The 18,593-nt window shown below is 43.6% G+C and overlaps 1 protein-coding gene across 3 annotated transcripts; it reads left to right on the forward strand.

Moving 5' to 3' along the window:
• Positions 1–1,076: 1,076 nt before the first annotated feature.
• Positions 1,077–16,826, forward strand: LOC147200015 (dnaJ homolog subfamily A member 3, mitochondrial-like). Of its 3 annotated transcripts, none has more exons than XM_086121015.1 (12): positions 1,077–1,278; positions 1,973–2,109; positions 2,207–2,290; positions 2,585–2,782; positions 3,036–3,188; positions 3,255–3,402; positions 4,159–4,223; positions 4,306–4,434; positions 4,532–4,647; positions 5,073–5,167; positions 5,721–5,869; positions 16,667–16,826. In XM_086121015.1, exons 1-11 carry the CDS (start codon positions 1,077–1,079, stop codon positions 5,852–5,854), a joined length of 1,461 nt encoding a protein of 486 aa, XP_085977141.1. In that variant the 3' UTR covers positions 5,855–5,869; positions 16,667–16,826. The 3 variants fall into 3 exon arrangements, with proteins under 3 accessions (XP_085977141.1, XP_085977139.1, XP_085977142.1); XM_086121013.1 differs by lacking the exon at positions 16,667–16,826 and adding an exon at positions 6,470–6,692; XM_086121016.1 differs by lacking the exon at positions 16,667–16,826 and adding an exon at positions 6,470–6,692 and having other exon boundaries at positions 5,724–5,869.
• The last annotated feature ends 1,767 nt before the right edge of the window (positions 16,827–18,593 follow it).

Here is an 18,593-nt window from a genome sequence, read left to right on the forward strand (position 1 = left end):
GTGTGTTTGAGAAAGCGAGGTCACTTTGCTGTCACGCTTTGCGAGCACTCAAGAAGCTGAGCCGAAACTGATTGGTTACCAAAATCAAAAAACCCCTTCAACAACAAGGGAATCTATGCTTCTCTCTGATGTTAATACATAACATTAGAATTTCACAGTCGCATCACCAAGGGGCAAACTCATGATAGCTAGCTGAAAACAAACACATCTCATTGTGATATTTATCGAGTGCATGAAAATGATCAGAATCAGATCCGGATCATCTTTACTTAGGTAAGTATGTCAAAAAACACAAGTTTTCCTCCGGTAGTATAGTCCACCGAAGTGTTGCAGAAATATATAAACAATAAGAAAAAGAACAGACAGGTATTTTGGGAGTAAATTGTTTTTGACTGAATGAATATTGTCTTCCTGGATCTCTGTCCATACCTTTGTCATAGGTATATCTCACGGCTCAATTCTAGGGCAATTGTAATTTTCTTTTATACTATAGTGTGTTTGCGTGTGTCTGCGTGTGTGTACGGTAGGGTTGAAGTTGCAGAGGCATCAAGAAGGTCAAGCAAAGACCTGACAGCAGCCCTCTGCCTCACCTCCCACTGATCTGATGGCTTGACCTCAGAGCGTCTATCTCCATAGCTGGAGAGATTAAAAGACAAAGAAATGAGCTCAGGATAAGCATTTGACTCATAAGACTTATGAGTCAAATGGTGGGATCTTTGGACGCCTTGCCTGTTGTTACAACAAGCAACAAACAGAAATCCGATGTGTCCGGTCTCATCTCAGCTTCCTGTGTATCCTCAAAATATAGCGAGGAGGTTGGCGTGGAGATGGCTTGGAATGAGAACCAGATATCCTATTTCATTACTTCACAAACGACCCAGTTGGTGTTAAAGATTCCCTCGTTGTTATTTACATTACCTTCTTTATTATTAACAGATTGGTGGCGCCACCTGCTGTTTGAATTTAGGTGTGGCAGTGAAACCACTCTTCAAATAAAACGCAAGACTCTGCCGCCAAAAGAGAGAACTTTTAGCGCACGCCCACACCGTTACGGAACAGGAAGTGACGAAATTAAAATGGCGTCCTCCCTGACCCGGCTCACTCCGCGCTGTTTCATCACGTCACTAATTTCCAAACTCTGCCGCGCTCATCTCCATTTTGTATTCGCCAGAAATGTGTGTTTTTCGGCCACGGCCTCGGTCGCACACCGGAGATATTTGACGGCTCACCCGAGCTCGCGGAGCCACAAAAATGCGGCGACATTGAGCCGACTGACAGGTGAGTCCGTTTAATGTTAGCAAAACATATTCAGCGCTTGCCAAACCAGTCATGTAAAGTGTTTAAAAACAGGCTTTAGGATGTGATAAATGGGACAGATTAAAACGGCCTGCCACCAGTAAGTCACATCTGTTCATGCCTGATGTCATGGTTTACCAGTTTACTTACGTAGTCGTATCCACTGTCATGGCTGCATTAATTTGGCAGTTTATGAGCACCGGACTAAATGAACATTTAGTCACAACATTTACATGTACAATAGCGTACATTTGGTAGTATTTGGTGGTATCTGTTGGCACCAACTGTCAGTCGTAGAAAAAGGAATATTTGAGGTGCGCATGTTCTCTTCATAAATTCCTCTAACAACCCAGGTTAAACTTGTCTCTTCATCGACCTATAAAAACTTCTCTCAGTCGAGGTGTATTTCTTCAACATACTTCCAAGTTCCTTGACACCAATTCCTATTGAGACAGGGCTTTTGAGGCAACTCGTGGCAATTTAGACCTTTTCAGAAAGAGCGCAAAAACTGTGAAAGGTGAGTTTTTAATTGGATATCAGGAGACGGCTCCCATAGGGAAGACAAACGCAAATGTGTCAACTTGTAAATCGTGAGCCGCAATTTTATGCCCTCAATTGTATACCAAAGATCAGTACAACCAAGGTGACAAGTGCAATTGTGTTGTCCCCTCTGCAGCCTTGCGATGTCCTCACGTTATCCCAGACCGATGCTTCCGCAGCAGCACGAAATGTGCGAACAAGCAAGACTTGTACGAAGTGCTGGGCGTCGCCCGCACGGCCTCACAAAGGGACATCAAAAAGGCATACTACCAGGTATGACAACCGCCGTTGTTGTTCACCTCATTAAACCATGGTAAATTCCTTACAAAAGTATGCCGAACAGTCTAATCTGAGTTCCTTTTGTTTACAGTTGGCAAAGAAGTACCACCCAGACACCAACCCAGACGACCCGGAGGCCAAAGAGAAGTTTGCTAAACTGGCTGAAGCCTACGAGGTAGTCACTGGTAACATACACGCACCGACTTTTACATCGCCCCTTCTCGCAGATGGAAATAAAGCATCAGGAAGAGGCGCACACAATTCATGGAGCTGCACAATCATTGAACTGAAGCATGAAATAACGCACTTTAATTTTTTTTTTCTTTTAAAGAATTATGTTGTTACTTTATGTTTTTATAAAGTACACTATTGTGTGCTGTTATCTGTCAAGTAATAAAGCCACTATTGAATTTCATTCGATTGTGCTGGCTTACCCGTTGTTATTTCCCACATCCTTGCTGCATCACAGGTGTTGAGCGATGAGGTGAAGAGGAAGCAGTACGACACGTACGGCTCGGCCGGCTTCGATGCCAGCCGGGCGGGCCAGCAGCAATACTACAGAGCCGGCAGCGCCAATGTGGACCCCGAGGAGCTCTTCAGGAAGATCTTCGGGGATTTCGCCGGTGGCTTCCAAGACATCAACAGCATGTTTGAGCAACGGCCGGAGGTGAGAGAAAATAAGGCCGCTTCACAGCTAACTGGTGATTGATGTAAAAAGGTTCAATATGACAAAAATGGTGAATTGGTATAATGTAATCGATTCCACTTTTTATTTTGAGTCACATCGGTTTCTTTTTGTATATCTGAAGAGGAAAAAAATATTTGAAATTAGAGATCGTATTTTTATGGGGGGGGGAATCTCTAAAATCTACAACAGACGATCACTTGGCACTTGACGCATTTCTCCTGCACGTCAATAGTTTGTGATGGAGCTGACGTTTGCCGAGGCGGCCAAGGGCGTGGACAAGCAGCTGTCAGTCAACGTCGAGGATGCCTGCCCAAGGTGCAACGGCAGGGGCAGCGAGCCGGGCACCAAAGTGTCGCACTGCCACTACTGCAATGGCACCGGCATGGTGGGTCACACCTCTCTCCCCAATTTCACATTAAAGTCTTTTATGCCAGCGCTTTACTTTCCACAGGAGTCGCTGCACACGGGCCCTTTCATGATGCGAAGCGCGTGTCGACGCTGTGGCGGCAAGGGCTCCATCGTAACCACGCCCTGCGCTCTTTGCCGAGGTTCGGGTCAGACAAAGAAGAGGCAGATGATCACGGTGCCGGTTCCGGCCGGTAGGTGTCCATTCTGAAATATTACAGGAGGATGACTGGATCTCATCATTTTTCTGTGCGGTGTCCCTGCCTCATACTGAGTTGTGTGTGTCATGTTTTGTTCCACCGTAATAAAGACCTGATTTGCATCGTGTGATTCAAGTGACACACACCATGAATCAAATCAATCGGAAGCGAATGAGATAAAATTTATAAAATTTGTGAGGGTAGTGGTGCAGATGTATGGAAAATGAAGTGGCTCTTGACCACAACTGCAAATTGGGAGAGGGGTTGCATTTTTGATGTGATATAATAAAAAAAAATGTTATGACTATTTGACAGTACAGTATTGTCAAGCGGGTACTGTACTGAAATGTGGAAAAGTGGTGAGAAAGTGAGCCAGCTTGATGTCACATGTCTGTCTTCTTTAACGCTGGAAAAAGACAACATCTCCACATGATGTCGAATCATCTTTAATTCTTGCTGTTTAATACTGCTGTTTTGGTTAGCCAGAGACTTGAAAAGAGCTTTCCAGTTCTTTAATGTTCATGTGTGAACAATAACATCTGAATTAATGTAATTATACGCACATTTTTTTGTTTTCTTCATAGGGGGGGAGTAGATGTCGAATACTTAAGTGACCAGACACATTTACAAAATAATTGCCTAGTCGGGATGCACTCTCCATGATGAGCACGATTTCACGTTTTGGATCTCACATTGTGCTGCGAAACCCACTTTTGTGTCCTTGTGAGTGAATATGGCAATCGTCTACAGGGGTTGAACATGGTCAGACCGTGCAGATGTCAATCGGCCAGAAGGAAATTCTCATTACGTTTCGGGTGAGTCTTATCAATTCGGCATAAGGCTGAATGTCTTTTCCCTTGTCCCTTATTGTTTGTTTTATCAAATGGGCCCACACAGGTCCAGGGGAGCCCCGTGTTCAGGCGCAACGGAATCGACATCCACTCAGACGTGCTGATCTCTGTGGCGCAAGCCATCCTGGGTGGCACCGCCACCGTGCAAGGCCTCTACAAAACCATCAGCATTGTGGTGAGATGGTTAGAAAGCCCGGATTGTTGGACGTGCCCCTAAAATTTGCGATTGCGACGTTTAATCCAAGCAAATGTGCTCGTCGCGGCATTTGCAGATACCCGCCGGCTGTCAAACGGATCAAGTGATTCGGCTGCAGGGGAAAGGCATTCGCAGGCTGAACAGCTTCGGCTACGGTGATCACTACGTGCACATCAAGATCAGCGTGCCCAAGTAAGAGACTTGAATGAGACAGCAAGTGTGCGCAGCTGATCTGTGCATCCAACACAACTCAGTGTAGCTTGCCTTACCCTTTGGCTTTGTGTTTCAGAACTTGGGTCATGGCTTGAAAGTGGCTCGGGCTCTTCGCCTAGCCTAGCTGCCAAGTCAAACTGTGTTAGGACTGGATTGTGTAAATTGCAGGAATTACGATGACCTAAATTCTAAGATTCAGAATGGCTGGTTCACAGATTTTCAGAAAAAAAAAATATTCGTTTAATTACACACTTGATGGGTTGGGCAGGCAATCCAAAGATCAAACTTTTTGCGTACAAGCCACTAAAAAGTTCTTTTTTTTTTTTGTCATGCGTTGCATTTTTAACCTTCCACTGCAAGTCTCTTCGTGCATGTCATTCATTTTTGATTGTTTGTTTCTGTAGGAAGTTGACGCGGAGGCAGCGATCTCTTCTACTCAGTTACGCCGAGGAGGAGATAGATGTTCCTGGGACCGTTAATGGTGTCACTCTGTCTCCAGGTAAGCATTGTACCATGGAGAAAAAAAACAAAACAAAAAAACCATGATGCGTTATTCTAATTTAAATTGTGCACTACAACACAGTTTGGTGTAAATTTGACCATTTAATCGAGGTACACTGATATTGACTTTCCAAATCCGAACTGATTTCGAAGATGTTCTCCGATCGTAACTATTGAACAGCTTTAACATTTGTGAAAATCAGCCCCGAAGTGTTTTCTGAGCAGGTTGGAGAGTAAAATAAGGTAGACTTGTTTTTACCTTTTTGCTTTTCTCAGTTGAGAACAGCTACATTTCAGTTCAGCTTACTAATGAAAGGAAAGATTTATTGTTTAGTTGACGAGCAATGTAATGAATCATTAATTGTCATAATTATAGAAGCCTACAAATATTTTAGAATTTGAAAAAGTGACAAAATATTGAGTCACTTATATTGTGATTTCCGATTGCGATTAAAAAATGGAAGGAAGCAATGATACAAGGAATTAAGACTGCCCACCTTTAGTAGACGTACAGTTCATGTACAGTAATGGAGTTGACGCTTTGCTTTCAGCAGGGGGCGGCAGAGCGTCAGGTTCTAGTGAGAGGGCCAGCAGTTCAGCAGAAGCAGTGGACAAACAGAAGAAGGAGGAAAAAGAGAAGGAGGAGGGAGGCTTCTTTTCTAAACTCAAGAAAATGTTTAGCTGAAATGAAGACCACAAGGTGGGCATTTCACCCTCATGTAAAGTCTCATTTTTTTCAGTAGCACTTGTCCTCGGGAGTGAGTGAGCGTGAGCTGGACCATGATACATTTTTTTCCCATCTAGTAAACAACCAATTCACACTGGCACGATTTAGAAGTCGCAATGAACCTAATGCGCATGTTGTTGAAATGTGGGTAGAAACTGAACCTGGAGAAAACCCACACCAACACAGGAAGAGCTGCCGCAGCTGTGCTGCCTTTACGTACGAGGATCAAATTGATAGAAGCCACCTTAGCGTGAGCTGGATCTTTGAAAGCTCACTGTCAAACTGTTTTTCAACAAAAGGTCAATATGCCAAAAGAAGAAAATTTCTCAGACCCGAAAGATTTTTTTTCCCTGCTGTTTACTACTTTTCAAAAAAAAAAAACCAACCCATTTGTCTTCAAAAGTATAGCTTTTTTCTCCAAAACTTTTTTCTTTCGCTTTTAGGGGGGGGTTTTTCAATTACAGTTTTTCTTGACATTTTCATCTTTTTCTTTTAAAAAAAGGAAAATCCCTCAAATGACTATTTTCTCAATCAAATGATTTTTTGGGATTTTTTTTCTTTTCTTTTTCTAAGACAATGAAGGTCAATGTGGAAAAAGAAGACGACGAATCCGGAAGGAGTCACCTTTGCATGGGGCCAGTTGCAAACGTTGCGCGCAGCAAACAGGCCAGAAAAACATGGCAACGCCTCCGCAAAGTGGCAAAGGACGATGGTAATTAGCGTAAGGCTTGTATGTCTCTAAGAAACTTGTAGCGGCGGCTTAAAAATATATTTAAATAAATTCCACAAGCTTTCATTTATTGTAGCTGATGTTTGAGGACAACCGGGGGGGGGGGGGGGGGGGGGGGTCATCACCCGCTGTGTGGTTTTGAAGCCCGGCAGGGAGACTCCAAAGGCAAATTGAAGTTAGACGCCGGCTGTCCCCTTTCGCTGCTTTTTTGGGACCACAGAAAACGTTCTGTTCTCAGCGTGCGGTTTCCACGCGACAACTGTAAACGTCCTGACTCAAGCTGACCGAGCCGCCCACACTCCACGAGGTGGTTCTGTGTGACGAGTAATTGACGGAATCCTTTTTGCTATTTACGTCTGCGCCGTGGTTAGCAACAAAAAAAAAAAAAAAGCTCAGCGTCCGTATTGGACTGATCGCTGAAGTATTTCAAGTTACGCTGATCTCATTCGGAGTCGAAAAACGTCCTCCGGCGAGCTGGAGCCAACACTGGTTTGCCTGTCAAGCAAACATTGATTTGGCTTTGTTCTATTAAGACATGCCATCATGCTACAAGCAGTTGTTTTGCACGGGCAGACGCAAAAAGAAAACGATGACCTTTGGGGCTTTGTTTCCCCGTAAAAAAGTCAACATTGATTGAGTTTTAAGTTGAAAGTATTTTTTTTCCCGAAATTCACTTTTCAAACCTCGGAATACAGCAAAATTAAATTTCCAAGAAGAATAGAAAGCTCCCATGGGAATTCAGCAAACTTCACGGCCATGGCTTGCTCCTTCTCCTCCTCCTCATGTGGGCCTCAGCGGCATCGTAAATTTTCTTTAGTCTGAGGCTGTCACACTCCTAAATCACTCTTGTGTAATTATGGAGCGACGGTTGAGTCTCTGTGTTGTTTCTTCCTCGGCCCATGGCTGGAAAAAATTGCCGAGCTTGAAGACGGAAATGTTCCTTGTGATTTAGTATTCATTTTAGGGGTCCCACCATCACACACAAAAGTTTCACTGATCAACATGAAATGAGTTGGTGATGCCTGTCATAACGGGACCACAAAAAAAGACTTGAGGAGCTGTGCACAAAATTAAACGATCTGCCATTTTGTACAAATTCCAGGACTCTTCTACGCTATTCGTTCACATGGTCCCCAATTGGAAACAGGTTATGGACATTTAGTGTTTACCAACTTTTATTGGGCCAAGGCACTTACAACCCTCATGCCAACAAAAATATCAAAATATTGAAACAACACTCATTGTGAAATCTTCCCCAGTTTAGTTGAAGCCAAAGCTATTCTGTTGAATGTAGGGCCTGACCAATATGAATTATTTGAGGCTGATGTAGATTCCGATATTTGGCAGTATAAAATTCCAACATCCGATCAATTGAAAAAAAAAAAAGTACAATGAATGAAATAACTTTTCAGTCCCTTAATGCTGACAATAAAAAAGATAACTTAAAGGCAGAACGTTTGACTGTTTTACCTTTTTTTGGTGGGGTGGGGGGCATGGAAGAGCATTATATCTGTTCTGCCTCTCACTGTACGTCACTGCCATTAATTGGTGACCGAAGGAATGGCATTCCTCTATTGGTCTTGTAAACAAAATTGTTTAATAGAATGTTTTAAAAAATCGTGATTTTGTGCATTCAGTAAATATTTTGTCACCACGAGCACGATAGTACATGTCGAAGTATCACACCCGTACAGTAAACTGTAGTAATGGTATTGCTGCAGAGGATAAAGAATGTACAGTATGCCTGAGTATTGTTGCATTGTCAGTCTTCATATTTTGCGATAGTAGTCCCTTTAGCACCCAATGGAATTTTGCATTGTTGTTAGCATTAAGCTAGCGGACTTTTGTCATGTAGTGGTCGCTTACGGATTCAAAGTTAAATACATTTAATTTTCCGGTCAATAAACAGCTTGAACAAAGCACTTTACCTCTGTTCACTAAGAAATCTCGGGAACAAGTTGAACATTTGAACAAAAGTCACTTTAGTGTGTTCTCGCGGCCATGCAACAAGCTCAACATAGGTGGCAATGAAGAAACTAGAAAATTAGCAGTTCGGTCCGCCTCCATCTGCACTGCAGTATAATTCAAACAAAAGATTTTTTTTTAAAAGCTGCTTTTACAAAGATAATACTCAGTCTTCATCAACTCTGTCAGAGCGGTATTTAGTGAACAATGTGTTCATTGCCGTGGGTTGCGACGGTGGTGTAGAAGCATTCACTTGCTGTGTAATTACAGGCAAAAAAGTCAAATCTCGAGTGTGACCGTCCCGCAGCATTGTCGTCCAGCTCATTAAAACGCAAACCCCTTCACTCTGGTTCCTTTCATGGAGTTCAGACGCCACCCCAAACCAAAGTGAGAAATCAAAAGCTTAAAAAAAACAACAACAAAAAAGTCACAGCAGATTCAAATTTGCCATGTTAAACACAGAGTGGGAACACACAGACGACAGCGACTTGAATGGTGATTAGAGAGCAAAGTCAATAAAAGCCGATTGAATGCTATGCATCAAGACTTCCTCAAAGCGTTTCACCTCTTCCGAGTCACAAAGCCAGACGCCCCTTGTCTGGTCTCGTGCTTATACAAACATATGAAAAGTGGCCGTGTGTCAATCACACGTGACTGACAGCTGGTTGCTGGGAGTAACTGGGAAACGCAGGAAACAGTTTGCCGTCCGCATTGTCGGTCGGCCTCCGGCAGGGCAGTAACAAAGGCCCCCGAGAAGCAGCTAGCTGAGGCTAATTGGACACGTACAGGTGGTTCCTAATAATACGTCCTCAAAGTAAGCACCTCATCAAATGTGTTCGGACAGTGTGAAATGCACAAAATTGTTGCTTTTTAGTTGACAAATCAGTGAATGAAGAAGTCCAGAAATGGTGGGAGCCTTCATCTTCTTGACCAGGAGTCTCCCATGGGAAATTGTTTTTGCCTTATGTGGTCATTGTTCATCTTCTGTACAATAGGAGCAGCATTGTTAGTTCCTTTATTTTAGTTTTGGATGTCATCATCAAAGGATGATGATAACATGTAATATTTGGTGGCCATAACCCGTAGTTGCAATATGTGCTTCAAGCCGATGAACCCCGTTGACCGAACTTCATTTGAAATGCCTTGACTGCAGCCTCCTTCAGTGTGCGTTTTGGCTCACAAACAGATCTTTTCTTTCTCCATACTTTAACTTTTCCATCACTGGTAGAAGTTAATGTTAGTGTCATCAGTCCATAAAAAATCATTCCAAAACTCTTTTTTTTTTTTTGCTTCGTTTCTGTACTGCAAAATTTAACCTGGCCTTCTTCTGAGTGATTTGCATCTTGTGGTATGTCCTGTATATTTCTCTTCTCGCCTTCCAACAGCGGCCCGCGATACCTTCAGCCCTACCCCGTGGAGTTTGTTGCTGCCTCTTATCTTTTGGGTGTCGTAGCGGATGTCACGTCACATTTAAAAATTCCAACACCCCGTTACGTTCGGAGGACAAAAAATCGGCTGTTGTGAGGGCAAACGGCTACTTAAACATAAACAAGCATGAGCTCATCCCCGAGTGCATGTTTGTTATATGTCACAGTGTGTCTAAAGGAGGGTGGGAGGCCCAGAACCGATTTATAAAAGCCCATGTGGAAAGCATCAAGTAATCTCGTAATCTGATATTCAATCTGGGGTCTGATTTTGAGGCGGGGACATTTCCTTGACCCCATTATATGGTCTTAAAATATATATACACACACACTGCGCAGATGCATATGGCAATGATCTGGCGGGCCAATTAGCCGAGGCTGCGGGGGTGGAAGGGCACGCAGGCTGAAAGTGGAAGCGACGTCGCCGTGATTGAGGAAAAATGGGAAACAGGCAGGAACCAACGTCACCCTTTGGCCTCCCACACACAAATGCAATGCTGTTTACTACAGCAGTAAAAATCTCTCACATCCACCGACTCTGTCATTATGCCTTCCAGCATTGCCTTACCCAGAAAAAGAGTGTCTTCGGAAGCTGTTATTATGCAAAGCATCACTGACGATTTCTTACTCTTGGAACTTGAATCACCCAAAAGCGTTTTTTTTCCTTTTCTTGATTTTTTTTTTTTTTTTTTTTTTTGTGATGTCACAGAGTGCTGATAACTGCACAACAGGAAATGGGACTTTTTGTTTTGTTTCCCGCCTGTATTTAGTGCTCATGAGCTAGCCATTTACTGGCTATCTGGCTCTGCGTTTTTTTTTGTGTGTGTGTATGATTTAAGATTGCTTAATTTAGGCAACCATCAACTCATAACCTGCAAGACTTCCACATATTACCAGCTGTTTTGGAGATTTTTTTGGTGTACTGTATTTGAAAGACCCACAGGAGATTGTGTTCTCTGACAATGTAACCAGATAACCCACCAGAAAAAACAAACAAACGTCTTGTTAGCTTTTTCCATGTCACCAAGAGTAGAACATTCTGTAGGCTAGTTTAACCAAAAACACCCGTTTCCAACCCAAAAGTGGAGAAAATCTTGGAATCTCTGCCCCCAAAATCTCAGTCTAAATCATCTCAAGTCGAAGAGTGACTTTGATGCTATTTTTTTGCTTTTGTGACACTTCATACTGTAACGGGACTAAAACAAGCAAAGGGCATTTGATGGCAAAATGCTCATTTATTTGCAGTCAGAAAACATGTCAAAATGAGCGCTGACTCAACTTTCTTTCATATTAATTCATGGTTGATTTCCTTTAGTTTAGCCTAAAACTAAAACATGTACAGTATATAAATCTGATTACATTTATTGCTATGCAGCTGAATTTATTGCTTGTGAAGACGACCTTGAAAAAAAATGCATGTTGATTTGCAATCGCAGTATTTAGGAAAAAGAATCCCATTTGGATTACTTTTCAAAATGGTTGAGCTCCAGTTAAAATGTTCTTCAGCGTTGCGTTAAATGCACACGTAAACAAGCAGCAAACTGCATGGGACATTCTCATCATTCATTTTCAGAACATTTCTCTTGCTGTGTGTCCCCCCCCCCCCCCCCCCCCCGTGTTAGTCTACTCTGGTGATTTTTGTTGGCCTCATGGCTAACAACTGGCCTTATAAATCACATCCAGCCGCCAAGGCAGCATGAAGAATGATTACAGAGTCCAAACACTACTCGGAAATTATGCAGTCATTATTTGTCATTTATAATTATAATTTGGGGTGTGTGCCATACCCAAAATGTTCAGATTTTAGCCCGACCACTTGAGCTTAGATTGTCACCGTTGTCCTCAAAACGGCTTTGACGTTCGCCTGGAGACATGGCTCAGATCATGTAATGTAAGCACAATAAAAATGTCAACAATGTGCCACCAAAAAAAAAAAACTGTTGGCTGAGGTCAACGTCTTTGATTTCTTTGCTTTTCGTAAGCCAAAAATGTGCTGCTCTGCGTCGGCTCAGTAACGTAACCCAACCCTGCCTGATTGCTCCCATGATGCAGGAGTGGTTCTGGCTTGCTCTCACTGCTGTGATTTTTGTTTTTCCCGTCCCCCTGGATGTTTAACCGTTGTTTCACCAGGAAAGTCAATTAAGGTCTAATTATATATAATGACAGTAGGGTATGAAGCAAAATTACAGGAGGGAAACTGGCAAATGTGACAAAAGCAGTCAAATGGAGGGGGGGGGGGGGGGACAAAGCAGATGTTTGCCTGAGCAGAAGTAAAAGCACCAACTTTACAACTAAAAGTCGCAAAACGAGTTGACGTTTGTCAATTAAAACCAAAATCAAGTAAAACTACGCCACGTGTTGTTAACTCCAAAATCGAGCAGAATCAATCCACCACGTCCAGCTGAGCCATCATGGTGGGAGCTAGCTAGCTAGCCAGCTATCTTATTGGCACGAAAAGAATCACGTGGTCCCCGGAAATTGACAGCTCACCGCACCAAAACCCGTGAAAGATTACTCGGGTACACCTTTTAATGGAATGTGACAACTCTGGTAAAGCTGAAGTGAAACACGCTTGTAAAGAGATGTGATGATGGTATGATTTGTAAGTGACTAAGTTGATAGGTTTTGTTTGACTTTTGAGGCCGATATTTCGCGACCATTTTGGTGCGTGCTGAGGTTAAGAGGGTCCTGCTTTCTGTCTCAGGCCCACGTCACTTTTACACTCGCCTTCATCTCTCAGCGTTTGTTTGGACGATGTGGTGACAGCGCGGCGTAAACACACGAGGGAGGCTCTGTTGTCAGCATTAATCTTATGGCAGACCTTCTTTCATAACAACAGCGTCGCGCGCGCCGCGTCGATGTCGTGCAAGACGTCACTAAATGGCCGTGTTTTACATTTTCCCTTTGGCAAACTCGGCTTCGCGGAACGCCTTTTTTTGGCATTTGGAATAAAATCGGGATGGGTGGTTATTTGCGTTGAGAGAATGAAACGTGTTGCGTGCGGGACGCAGAACGATGGGGGGGGGGGGAGGATTGATTCTCCTCTTTTGTTGAAACAGCTGCAGGCGTGCTGAGAGAACTGCGCTAGAAGAGTTGCTTATCATGGAAAGCGCGCGCGCACACACACACACACACACGGTGCTGTTTATACAGCATTGCTTTTGACGCGCCAACTCGAAAGTGGTGTTCAATGTGCACGAGTCACTCCAGTCCAGTGGTTGTGAAGTTAAGTAGATTTTTTTGGGATTATACAGTATATTTATATGCTTTTAATAATAATAACTAACCAACAGAATTTCAAAAATGAGTCACAATGAAAGGATAAACTCCAGTAACTCAAATCTAAAATCCAAAATTTACAACCCTGTTTAGGAGAGATGAGAACGACCGTACATTCCCGTCGTGACTATTTGCCATCGCTAATAGAATGGAATGCACAGTGCAATTTTAGCGCTCCTATGTGTCAGTGTGAAGAGGCTGGCCACCTGGGCACATGCAATCATCTTCCTCTGTACACTTTCCACAGCCTCATCAAAGTTAATGGCGAGCGAGCCTGTTAACATTTTACTTTGAAGCCATTGACGTTTGTTTGACCGTTAAGAAAGTGTTTGTCCTCGCTAATCCCCGCTGCACCGCCTCGTGTTTACCAAGCAGCGCGCTTGTTTGCTCATCCCGGATAATCGGGGGTCTCGCCGGGACAACAGTACACACCCAGGTGGGAGCCGTGACGCCACTGGCTCGTTCATCTGTCCTTTGGTGTTTGCTGATGACACTTTACGATTGCCCCCGGTGTTGGAAAGAGGAAGTGGGTTGCAAACACCGGTCTTCCCACGGGGGTTAGGGTTTGAAACCAAAGATGGAAGTGTTAATACTGGATTTGGGCTAAGGCTCTACAATTGTGCAGACTTGACTGACGTGACTGAAGTGGAACAATCACAGAGGGAATATGGGACTTCTTATCGCAGGGCAAGGATGGGCGACTTAAATACTGCAGGGGGTCAGAATTTTTTCATCAGTTTTTCTGGGGGGCTGGGGGGGGGGCTTTGAATTTGTAAAAAAATAAAATAAAAATCTGCTCAAATTGATTTTTTTTTTGGCAGGGGGGATGAAATTCATCAAAGGTCAGAATGTGGATGCAGGCTGCCAGTTGCCCATCCCTTAATATATGCACACTCTGTGTCCTACTCTTGCTCAACAAACCGCTCTCCGGAAGACTGCCAGTTGATTTTTGGGGCAGAGTGCCAGCTTCGGAAAGACAAAACCGGTGAGAACGCCGCACAGACCACCCACCTCCGCCTCATATGAACAGGTACTTTTAACGGCTTAGCGCTGATCCAAACTTGACGTGCTCAAGCGTTGCCCTCCATCCAGATGCGAAGGCGAATCTCCTTTTTCACGTAATTAAACAAATCGTGTTTGATCGGCACAGGCGTGGATCGACTTCATTGAAAATGGATCAAGCAACAGAGATCCAGATGTCAACCCTGCAGGTTTCACAGCCGCGTGTGTGGGAAGTGTGCGGCTCGGGAAAGTTGAGATTGTATCAAGCGTGTCGGCAGCACACACATTCATATGCATCAACACACGTACACACACGCTGTTCTCTCTTCCAGCTCTTTTCCAACGATAACAACCACACTTCTTTAGCTGCATACCTTCTTTCTCCTTTGTCTCCACCTTTAGGGATTTTCCCCTCTATCACCACTACCTCATGTGCCTTCTGAGTCCAGTTTATTACTTTGTAAAATAAATAAATAAATCCCCCTCCTGGTGGTCATTTCTCTGGTGGGACTACTCCCAAACCAGTGGTAAAACAGACAACATTTTGGGGTTAGTTAGGCAACCTCCAGTCACTCTAAAATGCTGTTCTGTACGTGGCATGCGAAATGAGAAAAATGTTAAACCTTTAGTAGGCAAGAGACATGAAGCATTTTAAGAGTAACATAATCCACACAAAAAATTATTCGGCATACATTATACTGCATTGCAGTAGAAGGACAGTGTAAGACCCGGTGCAAAGACAGTGTCTACCATCTTGTGGTGGAAGGTGACATTACAACTTAAAATTATACGGTGGACCCTCACTGGGAGAGAGACCAAGCGGGTCCCCGCATAGCGATAACCCACTTCTGATTAACGCTCATTGAAATGCAACGGATGGCGGCCCGGTGGTCCAGTGGTTAGCGTGTCGACATCAGAGTGCAGAGGTTCCGGGTTCGATTCCAGCTGCGGATTCCCTGTGTGGAGTTTGCATGTATTCCCCTGGCCTGCGTGGGTTTTCTCCGGGTGCGTTGCAGGCTGATTGAACACTCTAAATTTTCCCTAGGTGTGAGTGTGAGGATGGTTTGTTTGTCTCTGCCATTGGCTGGCAACCGGTTCAGGGTGTCCCCCGCCTACTGCCCGAAGACGGCTGGGATAGGCTCCAGCGACCCTTGTGAGGATAAAGCGGATCAGAAGATTGATGGATGGATGAAATGCAACAGAGAATTATTTTTTCTTTGTAAAGCCAAAACAAATATTCAAAAACACTATAATATGCATTTCCACACATTTTCCAAGGGGTTTGGAAAACAAACAATATTGAAATAAAAATCTGAGAATAAGTGAATCCGTGACTATGTTTATAATTTATATATAGAGCTCTGTGTGTATGTGTCTGTCTGTCTCTCTGTCTGTGTTCGTGTGTGTGTGAGAATGTTTGTATGAGCGGGTCCATGTGTGTGACGGCGACAACCCGTCCTCTCTCGATGGGATCGTGGGAAGATGCTCCCGCTCGAAAAGCAAAACAAACAGATCAATAAAGTAAAGAAGCAAAGCAAAAATAAGCCAATTCAACACTCAACTGGTGACCCCCACACTCCCATCTAACCATAACCCCCACCCCACCCCCTCACACACCCCTTTGAGCTATTTTTAGCAACAGTTCCTTTCCACGATGTGGGCCTGCATTGAGTCATGCGTGAAATAACAACGACCCCAGGGGCCTCAATGTGTGGGAAGACTCGAATATTGCAGTAATATCTCAGTGCGATCAACAGTCCAGCCATTAAACTTGCATTCATCCATTTCATTTTCTATAGCGTTCAATCTCATTAGCGTAACAGGAGAGCTGGTTGCTAGCCAATCACGGGGCGCCTGTGGACAAACAAGCATTCGCACGTGCAGATTTTGGGAATGTGACTTTATAATAACAGGGAGTCATGACATCCTGTAATGAACCCTTTCAGGGACAGCGGTTACTACAGTGGACAGCTAATCATATTATCAGGTTACGGGGTGCATGAAAGGGTTAAACAGAAGCGAAAATAATTTTTGTCACATTGAGTGGCCATCTCGACCGTCTGGGAGTCATGTAAGAAAGACAGATATTCTCTTGATTGAGATGCCTCAACTCCTCTCAGCTCATTAATGCGGCACTAATATTTGTCATTCTTTGCCGACAATAGATAATATGACTGAGGATTGTCTTTCGACAGATGTTGAGACACCGTTTGTGTTCGATCAGTTGCTGATAGAGTTGTAGAACTGCATCATCGATGCTAATTAGCATTGAAATTAAGCTAGCAGACTGAAAGGCTAAGATACGCGGTTGTTTTAAATGAACAAGTGGGCAAAAATAAACGCAATTCATGAACTGTTTTTGTGTTTCAGCCAAGAGGCGAAAGCGGCCCTAGAGGAAGTGGCTGCTGCTGGAGTGGGGAAGGCGTGGGTGTCGACGTTTGAGGTGAGCAGGGAGGCCTGGCAAGGCGCGAGGCAGAAGGGGAGAAGACAGACGAGGGAACATGACATCCACTCTGAAGTAAGAATGTGAGAAAGGGGGGGGGGTGTAAATGGCTTTTGGAGGTCCATGTGTAAGCAGCAAGCTTGTGCATGAACTGTGTTTGTGTGTTATTGTAAATGAACAGCTCAGTCTTGCGCCAAATTTGCCAATCCTAAAGAGAGACTATGATAACTACCTCTCTTGCTCACTCACACACGCACAAACATACGCAAGCAAAATACACACACATACATGGGCCAAAACGCCTCCTCAGCCACATGCTGGGCCCACATGTGGCCTAAAATCCCAAATTCATACCACCACACACACACACACACACACACACACACACGAAATACTTCAGGAGTGCGAATGAGGGGATTTCCAGCTTGATGCCTCACAGATGGGAGTCAGCAGCCTCTGATTGATGACCAGAGGTTGTAACCACAGACGTTTGTGTGTGTGTGTGTGTGTGTGTGTATATCTCTATCTATCTATATATATATATATATATATATACACGGTATATATATTTAAATATTTATAAAATTTGGCTGCCGTTGCCAAGAAGCCAAAGAAAATGAAAAAAAAAACACATGGACAAGGTAATGCTCGGATTTGTTGAGCTCTTGTTTGATGGTTTCTTGGTTTTGCCTGACTTCCTTTTCGGTAGAAGTCCAAATTGTAAAATGATGAAGGTGGTAATTAAAGTTTTTTTAAATGTTCACAGAAGGTAATTTACTGAGCTCTTGTGTGTAAAGTAACCCTCCCTTGTCCAGCTCTTTGACAGATTATTTTAAATCCCGTTATAACTCAGTGATGTTATTGTTTGTGTTTGGGTGTAATTCCACTTTCGGTCACTAGGTTGTGGCGCAGTGTGTAAAACCATACACTTGAAAGACACAGAAGTGTCAGCCAAATTTTTGCTGAGGAGATTCGAAAGAGATTAGGTCAATGTCTCAATGTTGTTTGTGTTCGGGTGTAATTCCACTTTCGGCCACTAGGTTGTGGCACTGTGTGTAAAACAGTAAATTTGAAAGACAAAGAAGAGAAAACAGCAAGCGTCAGCCTTATTTTTGCTGAGGAGATCCAAAAGAGATGAGGTCAATGTCTCAATGTTGTTTGTGTTTGGGTGTAATTCCACTTTCGGCCACTAGGTTGTGGCACTGTGTGTAAAACAGTAAATTTGAAAGACAAAGAAGAGAAAACAGGAAGTGTCGGCCTCATTTTTGTTGAGGAGATTCAAAAGAGATGAAGTCAGTATCTCGATCCTCCAGCATCTTTCGTTTTATGTCTACAGAAAGTGACATCGTGTCATCTTTGGATACGATTATGCATCTATCCCCATTGTTACAGACTGTGTGTCCGGTTCTGCGCTCCTGCCATAGAAGCAAAGCGGTAGCTGACAAACGAGCAGAGCTGCGGTTTGCGCTGGGCAGCCTCTAGATGTCAATTCACACGAAAAGTGAGCAGCCAACCAAAGACATGCATGGCCAAAAAGCTAGCTTTCTCCTCAGGATCATGTTTGCGGAATTTTTCCATCCGTTTAGATGTCGCTTGCCCCATTCAGGGTGATCATTAAGCCGTATTGTCTTTGGCCGGTGGTAGTTGAACAGTCGCGTCTGTAGAAGTCATCAGCAGGCTGCAGCTGACTGAGACTCTCTTTGTTGATCGAAGAACATGATACATGACCAAATGTCTGTTCAACAGAAGTACAGTTTTTCGTGGCCTAAAAAAATGCCCAGTACCGTACAAAATTCGTGTAAATAATTGTAAAAAAAGCTTGACACAGTTTTTTTTATCCAAACGTGCCTCGTT

This window comes from Hippocampus guttulatus, chromosome 9 (genome assembly GCF_054856545.1).
Source record: "Hippocampus guttulatus isolate MCC_2025c chromosome 9, RoL_Hgut_1.0, whole genome shotgun sequence".
Taxonomy (NCBI): Eukaryota; Metazoa; Chordata; class Actinopteri; order Syngnathiformes; family Syngnathidae; genus Hippocampus; species Hippocampus guttulatus.